This window comes from Cucumis melo, chromosome 12 (genome assembly GCF_025177605.1).
Source record: "Cucumis melo cultivar AY chromosome 12, USDA_Cmelo_AY_1.0, whole genome shotgun sequence".
Classification (NCBI taxonomy): Eukaryota; Viridiplantae; Streptophyta; class Magnoliopsida; order Cucurbitales; family Cucurbitaceae; genus Cucumis; species Cucumis melo.
The window spans coordinates 24808254-24824214 of NC_066868.1; the positions used below are offsets into that span (position 1 = coordinate 24808254).

Here is a 15961-nt window from a genome sequence, read left to right on the forward strand (position 1 = left end):
TTCTTTTAGTTCTGATATTTGAATGACAACTTAGCTATAATAGAAATTTCTGATGCAGATTACTGATCTACTGATCTTGAAATCAATAATATAAGCTTTAGCCTTAGGCATCAACAATGTCGCTTTTAGTCTAAAATTACAAATTTGTTTTAATTCGGCAGAAAGATAGATTTAAGTCTATATAAGATTTTCATATATAATCCAATAATTTGATAAAATCTTGATTAATAGTCTAGTAAAATTTTATCAAACCATAGACTTACCTTATAAAACTAATTTTTAGAATTATAGATACTAAAATTTAATTTTTGTTAAATATTAATACCAAATTTATAATTAAACCCCAAATTATGTTTGCGTGTTGGGGTTTTCTTTCTGTTTTGTTATGGCCATTGGTTAAGAGTATCCAATAATCTCAAGGCTCGTGTTGCCCACAAGACATATCGCCTCCGATTGCCATTTGTTGAAGATGTTCAAACAAAATTTATGGCCAGAAAGTAATACACTCATTTTCCTCCATTTTAGCTTAGCCTAAGCCACCGATTTTTGCTGCGCTTCGACTCTCCTCTTTCTCTCTCTCTCTCTCTCTCCCCCTCTATCTTTCATCCATGGCTTCTCTCTTAGCTAATGGAATTTCACGCTTTCCTCATAACCCCACTTGGGAATTACAAAAAGACGCAATCCCAAAGCTTCAGAGTCCGAGAATCGCTAACTTGAAGATTTCCAAGTCGAAGCCTTTCAGGGTCCGAGCAGATGTTGGATACGATCCCAAAACTGCCAACTCCGGTCCGATTTCTCAAGGTAAGTCCTCTCCGTCTTCTACCACTACTGATGAGAAAATTCAGGATATTCTTCGTAATCGCGATTACGATAGGAAATTTGGGTTTACTGTGGATATCGATTCGTTTTCAATCCCAAAAGGGCTTTCCAAGGAAACAATTCGATTGATTTCGTCCTTAAAGGAAGAACCCGATTGGATGCTTGAGTTTCGGCTGAATGCTTTTGAGAAATTCTTAAAGATGAAAGAACCCACGTGGTCTGATAATCGATACCCACCAATTGATTTTCAAGATGTTTGTTATTATTCTGCCCCTAAGAAGAAACCCACTTTGAATAGCCTTGATGAGGCGGACCCGGAGCTGCTTATGTATTTTGATAGGCTTGGGGTTCCATTAAATGAACGCAACCGTCTAGCTAATGTTGCGGTTGATGCTGTTCTAGATAGTGTTTCAATTGCTACTACTCATAGGAAGACGCTAGAAAAAGCAGGTGTGATTTTCTGTTCGATATCAGAGGCAATTAAGGAATATCCTGATTTAGTTAGAAAGTACTTGGGAAGAGTTGTCCCGAGCGAGGACAACTTTTATGCTGCATTGAACTCGGCGGTGTTCAGTGATGGATCGTTTTGTTATATACCCAAGGACACAAAGTGTCCGATGCAGATTTCCACTTATTTCCGAATCAATGCTTTGGAAACTGGACAATTTGAGAGAACTTTGATTGTTGCTGATGACAGGAGTTTTGTAGAGTATTTGGAGGGATGTACAGCGCCTTCCTATGATAGAAATCAGCTTCATGCTGCGGTGGTTGAATTGTATTGTGCTGAAGGAGCAGAGATTAAGTACTCCACTGTTCAGAACTGGTACGCTGGTGACGAAGAAGGAAAGGGAGGAGTGTATAATTTTGTAACAAAGCGTGGCCTGTGTGCTGGGGATCGTTCTAAGATATCTTGGACACAAGTTGAAACAGGTTCTGCCATTACTTGGAAGTATCCCAGTGTTGTTTTGGAGGGAGATGATACTGTCGGTGAGTTCTATTCAGTAGCACTGACGAATAATTATCAACAAGCAGACACGGGTACAAAGATGATTCATAAAGGAAAGAATACAAGAAGTAGAATTATCTCAAAAGGAATTTCTGCTGGAAACTCAAGGAACTGTTACAGGGGGCTTGTTCAGGTTCAATCCAAAGCAGACAATGCTAAAAACTCATCACAATGTGATTCAATGCTCATTGGTGACAGTGCTGCTGCCAACACTTATCCATACATCCAGGTAATTCCCTTTGATGTTATGGTCCGTTTGTTTTCATATCTCTTATTAAAAATTTACGGTTACCCTTAGTTTCATTATGTACCTGGATGGCTGATGATTTTTTATTGTATTATATTCCCCTTTCTTTTTGGGTTTGTGTATGTGTGTGGTGGAAGGGTTACTAGATACAGTAGTGCTAAGGGTTATCTATCATAGAATTCGGACTATAAAGTCCAATCACAAATGCAAGATATACATAAGGGCTCCCAAGGACTTAATCCTGCAATCGTGCTCCCCTTATCCATTTATATGCATGGTTTGTTGCTTGTGCATTATGAATATATATCAAATCCCATATCGGAAGTTTAAAGAGACGGTGAACTGAGTTTTTCTCCTATTGGCCAAGTCTTGAAAAACACCATACAATCTAAACATTTGATCTCAAGAGTTTTGTACTATACCAACAGTTCAAAGAGTCAAATGACCATTTGACTACTCTTTTGAAACAGCAACCTCTTGGAAGCTTCTCTCATATTACATCACTAACCTATTCTACTTGCACCTTTGTCCAAAAAAATAAAAAATCATCTTTTTAAAACTGATCTCAATTTTTCTTCTTGTTCTAAAGTTAAAGCCACCGATGAACAAGTAACCAGTGAATGTTTGCCTTTCTATGAGAAAACAAATTGGAAGTAATAGCTAGGCTTTTCTGAAATTTCTCCAGAAAATGAAAATCTTGTCATGCATTTGCTGCCATCTTTTTCAATCAGGTGCTTGTTTTGATAGCACGACTTAAAGACTTGACACGGAAGGGCAGCTTAAACTCATTTTGAATCCTTATATGCCTCAATTTATTCAAAATGGCATTCTTGACGTAGTTTTCTTCATCATTATAAAATTTTGAGTACATATACTTGATATGAGATTGATGGTATACTTCTATTTTATTTGTTTCTTTTAATAGAGGGTTCTTTATCCTTGTCAGTTTAGAGAAATTCTTGTATAGAGTCTAGATAGACTCTAGACCCTGTGTTTGGTGTAGGTCTGTGTGGATTCTTATTATCGTTGTTTTTTCTCATTCTTGGATCAAATGTTTGCCTAGTATGGATCAGTTGAGAGGTGTGAACTGATTTTGAAACTCGAAAATTGCAATAATGGAAAAAGAAAGTCTTTAATAGATGGGAAAATGTTTGTTAGTAGAAAAATATATGTGAGGCTAGCCTTGTAGGGATAAGCCAAAAACTGTCTGGAAGATGAAATTCTAGGGTTGAGGAAACCTTATAAATTTGTACTAATTTTACTTCTCAAATCCTCCCAGCCATCAAAATAACTCAGAATCTCGTTCTAACAGGTGAAGAATCCCACAGCTCGCATTGAACACGAAGCCAGTACCTCCAAGATTGGTGAAGATCAGTTGTTTTATTTTCAGCAGAGAGGAATAGACTATGAGAAGGCCATGGCTGCCATGATATCCGGATTCTGTCGTGACGTCTTCAACGAGCTACCTGATGAGTTTGGTGCCGAGGTGAACCAACTCATGAGCTTGAAACTTGAAGGATCTGTGGGTTAGGTTGAAACCAAGAAATATTTAAAGGTTAGATCATCTTGAGAAAGCTTAGATTATTTAGCATAAATGGTCCCACAAGCCCTTCATCTTCCTGCTTGGACTATATACTTCTGCCTCTAAAAATCACAAGCAGAATGTAAATAGTTTTTGAGTGTTCAATCAACTTGTACTAGGTAGTTATTAGCTTCAGTTCGGTCTGGGAGACAGACTTGTTGTTCATATATAAAATTTTCACTTACTATTAATCTGTTCATCTCTTAATATTGTTTACATCTTGATATGCTTTGACATCAACTCCAAGGAATTTGACTTCTAAGTTTACGTGCATCTCTGATCTACCTTAACAAAATGTAAACTCCACTTAAAGACTAAACTGTTTATACATATTTATCAAATCGATTTTTTTGGATTCAATTTATCTGGGAAGGATTCATGAATCTAGTGTTTTTAAACCCTAAACAAGCAATTCTACAAGAATCTAGATGCCATCTTGTAATCAAAACTTGTCTAACAGGCTTGTAACAAAACAATCAACATGCTTCTTCTTTACTACAACAGATATTAATCAACAATAATCTTGACATGTATATTGAAAAAAAAAACAAAATCTTTTTTTACAGATCCGATGTTACTTTGTCTGTGTCATTGCAAACATCAACATACTCAAAAGTCAATGCCTTAGGAAGTACATATAATATCATTAAGCCCTTAAACATCAAACAGACATCATCCTTTCACTAACTTTGGTTGTTTATTTGAAAAAAATAAGAAGCATGCCTGCAGATGACATGGTTGAAGAAGAAAGCAAATACAAAATTAAAAAAAAAAAAAAAAAAAAGCCCAAGAGCGTGCTTTGTTTGTCAAAACTATATAATTCTAGTCTGGAATCTGATGCTGAAAGCTCTATCATTTGGTCAACTTTCATTTTTTTATGTTCCTTAGGAGCTTATTGTGAACCATTCATTGTGGAAAAAGTAATGTATATTAATGGTTGAGGATCCTATGCTCCATTCTCAACATGGGGGCATACTTTTCTTTCCAAGTTAATATCTTTAATATTAAGATGGACGGTAAGAATCCGAATATTGTTTCACATTAGATCATTTTCTCCGGGTTAATTCGAAGTGAATCAAAAACAATAATCATACCTTTTCGGTGAAATCAAAAGTAAAAGTTAGGAGGGTTATGTTGAAAGTGAAAAATATGGTACAATTGTGAAGGGATGTGAGATCTATACCTTTGTTTAGTATAACGCTAGAATGCCTTGAATCTGTTATTTTATAACTAAAGTCCCTAAAACCGAATTTGTTTTTATTTATGAGTTTGACCATAGAGTCTAGAAGAGCCCTCTATAAATAAACTCTCTAAACTTAAGGACACTTATGCTATATGCATTTCTAATATTTATCTCTAATGACGAATAACTGTTTTCTTCTATCCGTAGATGTTTTTTTTTTGTCGTCGATTTCATATTAGTGTGGTGTAGGTAGCATTGCATCATATAGAAAAATGATTTTACGAATGAGACCAAGTCAGAACATGATTCTGATTCATTAGAAAGAGCTGTCTTGCTTTTACACCAACAATCTCTTCCTTATAAGACCATTTTTAGCACAAGTAATATAATAGCACTGTGAAGATAGATAATCCAAACATGAAAACCACATGGAATCAGTCTAAAATTGGAAACTGAACAAATGGAAGTAGAAACATTTTATCAAACATTTTCAATAAATCTACTGACCCTTTAGCCCTGAGGAAGCTGACTCTTCAAGAAACCTGCAGGCATCGGCCAGGTCTCTGTCTGTTTTACACATGACACTCTTCACACGTCCGATCTGTTGACTTTCTAATCCCACCAGCTGGTGACCAATGCGACTAATTAAATATTGCCATATGGGTCTACAATGTAGGTTCGTTGTCTCTTCATCCGGACGGCTTGGCTTACTTATTGACTCTATTGGGCAGCTGGTTCATAGTTTCTTACAAAAAATTATTCACTTTATTATATGCTTATCTTCAATGCCAAACCATGAAGGTATACCAAATAATGCACTAGTTTATGTGTTTCCAAAAGTATGATTATTCTGTCTATTCAATCACATGCTTTACACAATGACCCAAATCCAGATTCTTTTCTTCTCATAGTTGAGAAGAGAGATAGATGACAAATGAACAAAATAAATACTGCAGTGCAAAATAACAGGCTATCATTTTGATTTGGGTATTTTCTTTTATTTGTGTTCTTTATTGTTTTCGGTATGTATTAAGGACTAAGAGATTTATACTTCAAATTTCATTATTCTTTATCTATATCAATAATTAGAAGAAAAAAAGTTATTGTAGTCTAAAATTTTGTAACAAAATAATTCTTATCATAGAAATTAATATTATTTTTGAAATCTTACAGGTTAAATTCTTATTTTTGTAAAAAATTTAAAAAATAAGTATTTTTATAATGTGTGTATGATACAAAATTTTTGAAAATATTTACAAATATAGTCTAATATTAACGATCTTAATAAACTATAGAGATATAATAGTCAATCTTAATCTTAATTTAACGTAGTATGTAATGATTTATTTATATATATATTGAGTCCCATAAATGTGGTTGACATATATTTTTTTAATTTTCCAATCCTCCACATACTTTAAAATATTTAAAGAAAGTTGAAGCTTATTAAATATAAAAATTATTCAACCACCATAGAATTACAAGAAGAAGCCTCTAAAATGGCACCACAATAATTCAGCTACACACGATCCATTTTGTCACAACTCTAATTAAACAAACATTTAATTTTGTTTAATCTCATCACAAGATTCAAGTCTTATCTTAAAAACAAAATATTAAACTTCAGAAACCTTAATAAAATATACATTTATAAAACAACAAGAGTAGGTTTTTGCTGAGAAAAGAATGACGCATGGACGGTTTACATTGTTTCTAACTTTTTCTTTGATTTAACAAATCAAAACAAATTACATTCCTTTCTCTCTCATTCTCTTCATGAATATAAAAGGAATAGCCAATAGCCATTGTGAAATGAATCAATGTGTTTGATTCTAACTTAACTTCCTACCATTTTTGTTTAGGAGTTCCTCTGTTTTTGAAAGGCTCTGTTTTGGCAGAGGAAAAGCATGGGTCTTTTAATGACAGTAAGGAAAAATGGTGGTTATTCAAGGATGGAGAAGGAAGACCCAGATGAGAAAAAGCATAGACAAGCTCAGTTCTTGATTTACAAGATAATGGAGCAAGCAAGTAATGGCAGTAAGAGAAGACCTTCATGTCTAAGAATCAGAATAAGGAAGTTTAAGTTAAGGATTGGAAGAAGATTGAAGAAGATGAAGAAGACAATGGCAATGAGTTTTTCAACAGCAAGAATTGGAATTTGCAGCCAATTGGGACAGCTTAGAAGTTGTAAAAGTTTGTTTGGAAAAGCAAAGGTGGAAACTTTGAACTTTCCTACTGCTTTGGTTGCTTGAGTTGATTAGGATTTTAGTTCTTTATGCTTGTATTCTTCTCTTTGTTTTGTGAAGTTTCTATGTTTGAAGAGAGAAGTTGGATGTTGGGATTTTTGTTTCCATGGATGGAGAGTTGTCTTCTGATGGAAAAAGGAAATGAAAAAGAAGGAAAATGAAAGGAAAATGAAGGAAAAAGATTTAGTAAAGCAGTTTTTCTCTTTTCTGATTAATGGTGCTTCTCAGAAGTAGTTTTGGAGTTACTTTTGAAGATTTCTGTTTTCTTTTTGGTACTCTCTAGTTAGATTATTAAAAATACTTGCAAATTTTGAATAGATTTTGAAAATTTTTATATGAACTCTTGAACTTTGAAATTGATCCATAAAAATACCTTTGAACTGAATTGAAATTTTTTTGCCCAGTTGAACTCGGTGGTTTTACTTCAACTAAAATGTAGTCGAAATCAATTACAAATTTAATTTTTAAACGTCAATGTTGTAAATAGTATCATGTCTACCTTATAACAATAATTCTACATAATCACTCATGTCAATTTTTAATTCCTATTCATTATTTTAATGAAAAAAATCCTAAGATCTAAAATACAAAATTAAAGTGCACTCCAAGATTTAAGATTTAAGAGTATTTTGTTTAATTTAACTAACGTTTAAGAGTATTTTGTATAATTTAACCAATGAAGTATTAAACTTACTGACCAAGAAAAGAGTATATAATAATTACTGTCAATTAGATACTGAGGGCAACACAAGGATATCAATTTTTGAGCCACCACAACATAATGATTAGTGTTACCATATAGCATTAAGAAAAACAAAACCATCTTTGCTTCTTTTGATGGTAATCCAAATATACAAGGAGATCCCAAACGCTGCACCACTCTGCTCAGCTTTCCTACTATATCTTTACAAAACTTTCTTCTTATTACATTGACAAGCAAGAATGAACAAATAGGAATTTTGAAACCATTTCCCAACTCAAATTTCTCCCGCATTCAGAACACCTAAAAAAAACTATTCACAAGGATCAAACTTCTAAAGATACAAGACTTTGTCATAAGCTTCATGAAAATGGCATCCTTGTTTCTTGATGACTTGACAACAGTCTTCTCCAAAGGGAGCAATAAAAAAGTTACATTAGCATCATGAGAGCCACTGAGAAAGCAATGAGCAAGAGATGTACCACACCATCATTATAAAGGCCTGCCAAGGCAATAATTCAGATTCATGAAACTATAGCAAAATGTAATTAAAGTACAGTATTCCCACACAGCACCTGAATTATATTCAACATAAAGGCACATTGAATGTCTCAACCAACCTAACAAAAATAAGCATTTTTTTTACTTGGGCACTATATCTACACCACTCTCATGGATTCACTAGAGACTTTTTCTCTTATATTACCCTCAGGAGTCAGATGTTAGGTTCTAAAGCATGGTATTAAATTCCATATACTGGATATAGTTCAAACTTCAATTAAAAAACATGCCAATGGGCGGGCATCAGTTAGTATGACTAGGAAAAAACAGCAACATGTTGATTTGTTTTTATAAGTTTGAGATTACAAAATCTGCATTTCTGTAATCAGTGTTTGTGGAATAATTGTGGCAAAACTGGATTAAAGCAATTCAAAATTGTATAAGTTGTGTTTAGTGGGTGGGATTGTGATTCATAGAAGTTATGTGGTCTAATAGTAGGTTTCATAGAACCTAGACGAGCTGATAAACCACAGATAGGCTCAAGAAAATAAATATCTTAAAATGGGGGGAAGAAAGAGAAATTATGAAATTAAACTACTCTTTCAAGATAGTTGAAGAATTTGTACCACTTTGAGCAGATGCTGCTGCAGGAAGTGCAGGAATTTTGATAGCTGCAATCCGAAAAGATGAGCAATTAGAAATTAAACTATTTAAGAAAATGATACATTAACATTTCCTTATAAAGATGGGAAAACTGGTTAAGGGTCTATATTTAAATAAATAAACAAAGAAAGGCGACTTACTCTTATTGCAAGATGATGCCGTCATTTGGGATGTAGAAGACCATGGAGCTGGAATATGGTCATTCAGATCACAAACAAAGCTGATACCTGAAGATGGATCAAATATGGCATCTGAAGGAAGGCTTGGTAGAAGGCATCCAAACTCTGGCAAGGACAATATAAGTCAGATAGATAATGTGAGGGCAATGAATGAATCATTTGCATTTTCAAAATTGGCTAATAATCAGCATTCGGGATCTATGCATCAGCTTCAATCTTTTTATGGTTAGAAGACATAAAAACGGGCCCAATGTATGGCTTATAATAATTATTAAGCCAGCAAAAGCCAATTATGTAATCACAAGTTAGTTTGAAGGAACGCAGAATAAGTAACTTTTTTTATAGAAGATGACTATCGTTTTTTTAGCATATGTCAGGAATGTACATCTTCAAGTAGTACCTTGATTTCCAACTGAGATGCCAAAGTTGTAAATCCATTATCAAGTTGTAACATGGGCAAGAAAGAAAAAAAGTATTAGAATCCATGTGAAAGTATTCAAGAAGAAACTCTTTAAATCTGGAAATATAAGAGGACAAAAGCTTACAAACCTTGAAGGGAGAAATCCTTAAGGCTTATATGGCATAGGCCATACACATCCTTGGTAATATTTGACTTTCGTAATTTCATTTCCAATGCTGTAGCACAATCCAAAGCTTGCAGGTTGGTAACGAGGCTCTGCTTTTGCAGATGTGTTACATAGCTTTCCATGGCCAGGCAGCATGCAGTCTTGTTAGAGATTGCATTCCCACAAGCATCAGCAACATATTTCATGTCGGGGAATTCCAGTGGACAAACTGAGAATAGTACACAGGGAAACATTGAAGGTGCGTGCATATATGATAATGTTGTAGACCATAGCAGATATGATGAGAAGCAAACTCTACCTTTAAAAAGTTAAAAATGTTGTAGGCATTGACCAAACAGGAAAATGGCCATAGGATCAAAAAATACATAGAGATTTGAGATGAATATAATAGTGATATCACAATAATTTCATAAGTCTCTGTTTGAAAAAGTTTACTTTCAAGCTCACCTTTATTAACATTGCAATTGGAGAGTACTCTAAGAACCTCCTTGGCATTAGCAGGGTGAAGTTTGCTTGCTAGCCATCTGAGGACAATAGTTTTACAATCACGAACCCTAGTTGACTGTTCAGGCAAGACTTGAGATCCAGGCATACCCAGGAAATCAGTAGATATCATTGCTATCTTTGTAGCAGCTTCTGAAATGGCATTCTGACAGATTGCGTTGCAGCATTCTTTCACAGGATCGATTTTATTACATGCAGCAAGCAACTTAGAGGTATCAACCGTGGCCTCAAATTCACTAATATCTTTGGCCGGACAAGATCCTTCAGTGAGATTGGCTGGATGAACTGTACATATGTGTCTAAGACGTTCGCTTGCACCCTGCCCCACCAAAATCTGCTCAATATCTGAGAGGCAATATTTGGCAAGCGTCCCATTTAAAGCAAGAACATTAGTATCTTTACTGGACTGACCAATAAGGATTGCAAGAGTAGCTTCCAACTGTGGACAACAAATAACATTGGCCATCTGTTTTGCAAAAGGGGCCCAACAATCTATAGCAGTCATACTCATCAAAGTTTCAGTTGCAGAAAAGTTCAATAAACATTGTCCTGTAAGGAAAATGAGAGATTAAATTGAAAAGAACTAATGGAAATCATTAAAACTCTCTAATAGAAAACAATCGACATCAAGTATATCATAGATTAAAACTGATTATAAAAAATGATAAACCTGATAACTTTGGGACGGTGGTATTTGTGAAGGGTACCAATGGAGAAGGGGCAAGGAAAGGAAGGAATGGCTTTGGATTCCCACTCGGAGCAATCTCAGGATACATATCATCCATTGGTTTCTCATTTGACAGATGCTGTGTTGAATAAGTTGATGGGAGGCAGCTAGTTTCATGGAAATCTATATTGGAAAGTAAAAAACAAGAAAACTAGTAAGATATTATACTGCATAAAAAATAAGTATAACCCTTTCCTAGTTTATTGTACAATGATGTTCAGAAGTGTAAAATGGCATCAACATTCTAGTTTCAGAGATGAACGGAATCGTTTGGCTGGTCAGCACAACTATTCGAATACTACGAATATATTTATACGCATCTTCAAAGAACTTGCTTCTCTATACTTTTCAAACACGGTTACAGTTCCATTTGTAAACCTTGTGACAATCTATTAAATCGAGCATAAATTTCTCGGCAATCGAACACCTACACTAGGAGTAACATTATCTCAATGAGCCAATATACATGCTCTGGCTTTGGATTTCCTTTCATGCCAAAATTCTGCTTCCCACTCATTTTTCTGTTACATTAGATTTTTTATTCTAGCCAGCAAGAGTTTGGCTCATCCAACGAAAGAACCAAGAAGTTCGTGGTTCAAATTACCGACTCCCAGTTCACACTAAAAAAAAAAAAACTTTGTATTCTAAATAAATAAGAAGACAAAGATTAACGTATTAGGATAGAAAATCCAGACCATGGCTCCAAATTTCTTTTAAGCAAACATGTTACCATAAATGCCAGAGTACAGAGTAAAATTACTACGTCATATTTTCCATATAAGCTCGAGTTATAAATATAGAAGAAAATCAAACAAGATCTTGCTTGTCTCCTTCAAAGGAATATGCATACTACCCTTTAGCTCAAGAATGATAGCTGAATGACTGGTCATTTATAGCCGTTAATTAAATGAGAGATGAAGAGAAAAAAAAGCTCAGTTAATACTAACAGAGCAAAATATGGTTTTCAAAGCTGTTTCATTCCATGGAAAGCTCATCTATCCTATCCAATAAATACATAAATAAATAACAGAGAAATAAGCAAATCAAGATTGTGGAGAAAGGAGGACAGAGATAGAGCAAGTTACCAACCACATAGCAGAATCTAATAACGGTTAAATTTTCGAAGCACATTCTTATTATTTTCTCAAACCCAAGAAACATTGTATGAAAACAAAGACGACATTCCCCAAACAGAACAGAATTTCCAAAACCTCAGCTCTAGAATAACAACAAAGCTGGAGAAAAGCCAACAGATCGAGCAAAAAGAGGTGAACCCCACATAGAAAAACGTACAAAAAGAAGCTGGGAACACTCACATAGAAGAAGCAGTAACAGCCGGAGAAGAAAAGCATTGAAACCCAGCTTAAGAAACAATCTCTCTTCCATTTTAAAACGTTAAATTCCCAGTTTTTATGAGTTGGAAAGAAGCAGGTAAAGAAGAGGAAGAGAAATTGGAAGTGGGTATGAAGAGGATAAGAGGGAAAAAGAGGGAAAAGGGGTTAAGAAGCATCAAAATTGGGATTAGAGGAATGGTAGTGGTTGAGTGAGTGAAGGAATTGAGAAGATGGGGGGTAGATAGAGAGAGAGAAAAGGGTGGAGAGTAGAGAAGCCATGAATGAGCTTGAAAGTGTGTGGGGACGAAAGCAGCTCTCAAGTAATAGCTGTCTGAATGGACCCACAGACGGACAGATCTGCAAGAAGAAGAAGAGAAGGAAAAAAGTTTTTGAGATGGAAGAAGAAGAACCAAATTGCATTAATGGCAGCAGCTGCTTTTTCCTAACCTTCCTCTTCCTCCAACATTTTTTTTTAATTTATTATTCTTCTTCTTCTTCTTCTTTTATTTCTTTTTTAGCTCGCACGCGTTATAAGTGTGAGGAGTAACTCCTCCACTCCTCTGTCTCTCACGCGTGACAAATTTCAAGCGTGCGACTATTCGGTTCATAAAATTTCCCCACTAAACCGGGAAGTGTCGTAAAGCCTCCCGAACCCGGTTGGTTTTTCAGGCATTTAATTACCTCACCACCTGTACTCTTCCAATAATCTTTCTATCATTCTCCCTCTCTAAGATGTCAACTATTAGTAGTCATGTATTCTATTTCTTACTTGTCAAATTGCTATAAATAGTTACATTCGGTGGGTTTTGGTAGATAGAAATACATTGGTGAATTTTCTAAACAAATGGGAGTGGAATTTTTTTCTTTATTTATTTTATATATTATATTTTCTTGATTTATGTATCGATTGTGTCCCCATTTTTTACGACACATTCTATATATTTGTTTTTTTTTAATAATCTTTTATAATTCTTAAGAAAAAATATCTTCTTGTTCAAGTTTTGGATCTAATTTTGATTTGACTTAGACTTCTAAACATTAAACATTTATATTAGTTTTAAAGTTTCAAAATATTATAATTTGACAACGTATCAATTTACACCATGAACTATATAAGTTGTATCAATTTAGACTCTAAACTAATAATTATATCAATTTAAAATATGAATTTTGAGAGTTGAATCAATTTAAACTTGTAACTAACAATTGTATCAATTTAAACCATACATCCATGAAAGTTGGGAGTTTAAATTAATATATTTATGTAAGTTTGTGGTTTAATTTGATTCATTTGGAAAACTATAATGTTAAATTAATACAACTACAATATTTAAAATTTAAACCGATAAAATTATTAATTTAATATCTAAATTAATACAACCTCTACGACTCGATGATTAAATTGATATCTACACTAGTTCGATTCTTAGTTCTTAAAATTCATGATTTAAATTTTGTCTTGATTTTTAGTTAATAGTCCCCTTAGGATTTGTTTTTTTTTTAATGTTTAATTTAAAAAATTAAAAAAATATTTTAAACAGTTTTTATCCAAAATTTATATAAAATTAGGCTTTTCAAAAAAAAAAAAAGTACTTTCATCCTTAATATTTAATTTTAAAAATATTAATTAATTAAAAAATTATAAATAATCAAGTGCTACTATTTTTATCATTATGGAAATAGTTTTAAAATCTGATTTCGCGTGAGTTTTAAAATAACGTATTTTTAAATATAGTATAATAAATTAAAATATTTATAAAATATAAAAAGCTTTCAAATATACTTAGTTTACAAAATAATTTCAACTATTTTATCATTTCTAATAATTTTTCATTTAACAGATATTAATATTAAATATTGAAATAAATATTAAGAAAAAAATTATAAATATAAATAATAAAAATAAAAATAAAACTTAAAAAGAAACCCACCTCATTCAATAATCGAACTTTTTTTATATTTAAAGTTGTGGGAAGCCAATAAAAGGTAAATGAAAATGAAAAAGAAAAGGTTATGGTTCAACTTCAACCCAGGGTTCATTTATTTGATATGATTGATTAATTGCAAAAGAAAAAAGAAAAAAAAAGAGTAATTTAAATTTGAAAAGAAAGAGACATTAATTTCACATCTCTCTCTTACATATATAATTTAGTTTGAAAAGAAAAAATTATTTAGCTTGTAATATATGCATCTAAAAATAAAAGATTTTGAATATAAATCTCTCACCCTCAAGAATAAGTTATTAAAATAAATAAAAAAAGTGATGTTGTTTGGAGTATTTATTTAAACTAAACTAAATTATTGTTGGAGTAATTACTTGAATGAAGTTTATGTATACAACAAGGAAGAAGTGAATGAATTTTTGTGCAACTAAAAATGAAGGTGAGTTTTGTGAAAAATTGAAAGCACATTTAATTTTCAACATTGAGAGAAGTTTGAATGAATGAATGAATGGGTATTTATTTATTTCATCTGAAATGGAAATGGTGTCTATATATATATATATATAAAAATATGTAGGATTGTGAATTTAGAGAGAGCAGCATAGCATAGGTGACAATGGCATTAAATTTTAGTGTACATAAGGGTGTAAAAACCTTCATTATTTTTGGCAATTCACCAATGCAATGCTTCACTCCTGAATTACACAGTGTACGTTGTAATAATAATAATAATAATGATAAAATCTTCCTTTAAATTATTATGTGTAAAAAATATCAAATTTTCGAAAGTACTTTTTGTTCAAAGGTATTCTCATAGATAGTTTTGAATAAAAACTATTAGGCTATTTTTGTATTATTATCAAAAGTTTAATGGCATTCCTTACCTTTTGAAAATTTAAGAATATATATATATATATATATATATATATATTTTGTGTGTGTGTGTAATTTAGTCAAAAAGATAGGAAAAATTTTGACAAACTCTTTTTAATGGGTTGTATTTCTAAAATTGTTATAAAAGTAAATTTCTATTTATCTTTTTGTGTTCAACAATGTGAGAATAAGTAGGGAGGAATTTCAAAAAAATTTGTACATTTTTATTCAAAAAAATATGTGAGAAAAGAGGTGAGTTGATTTAGAATTTTACCACGATTTGTCATGCCTCAAACTTTATATATACGGTCTAGTTTTTTATTATTTATATTTAAAATATTAATAATACAATTTAAAAAAGGGAGCCTTATGATACGCTCGATTTAGGATATATAAAAATACAACGATTAAAAAAAATGAAAACTCTGGTTCATGATAATCTATATTAAGAAAATATAACTTTTGTATAATGGGAAAGAATGTAGAAGTCGAGAATAGAAAATATTAATGGATATTTTTAACCTATTTTACAAATACTTTTAAAGAACAATATGTCATCTATTTAGTCTAATATGAATAGAAATACAAATAACTACGTTCAAAACTTAGATATGAAATAAAAATAAGTTAATTATAAATCTAAATAATTAAATTTCATAAATTTTGTAAATATCAATATTTTAATTTATGAAAATATTCCTTAATATATTCTTGAAATTTCAATATCGATATCGACATCAACATCGTTATTTTAATTTTTAGTTTGTTCTTACTTAGATCTAAAGTCATATGATAATGATAGCAAGCGTTAAAGAGAAAAGAATAGATTATTCTAAACCTCATATAATTGTGTTCAATTATTTGTTG

The 15961-nt window shown here is 32.3% G+C and overlaps 2 protein-coding genes across 2 annotated transcripts; one reads left to right on the forward strand and one right to left on the reverse strand.

The window, feature by feature from the left end:
- The first annotated feature begins 387 nt into the window (after window positions 1-387).
- LOC103485355 (UPF0051 protein ABCI8, chloroplastic) lies at window positions 388-3845 on the forward strand. The gene is made up of 2 exons (XM_008442907.3): window positions 388-2054; window positions 3385-3845. The coding sequence occupies exons 1-2, from the start codon at window positions 609-611 to the stop codon at window positions 3601-3603; spliced, it is 1665 nt and encodes a 554-aa protein (XP_008441129.1). The 5' UTR covers window positions 388-608; the 3' UTR covers window positions 3604-3845.
- A 4017-nt stretch (window positions 3846-7862) lies between these two features.
- On the reverse strand, window positions 7863-12758 carry LOC103485333 (uncharacterized GPI-anchored protein At1g61900). The gene is made up of 8 exons (XM_008442888.3): window positions 12261-12758; window positions 10888-11067; window positions 10161-10766; window positions 9676-9921; window positions 9527-9538; window positions 9088-9231; window positions 8911-8955; window positions 7863-8285 (listed from the first exon to the last, which is right to left on the reverse strand). The coding sequence occupies exons 1-8, from the start codon at window positions 12328-12330 to the stop codon at window positions 8215-8217; spliced, it is 1374 nt and encodes a 457-aa protein (XP_008441110.2). The 5' UTR covers window positions 12331-12758; the 3' UTR covers window positions 7863-8214.
- Between the last annotated feature and the right edge of the window lie 3203 nt (window positions 12759-15961).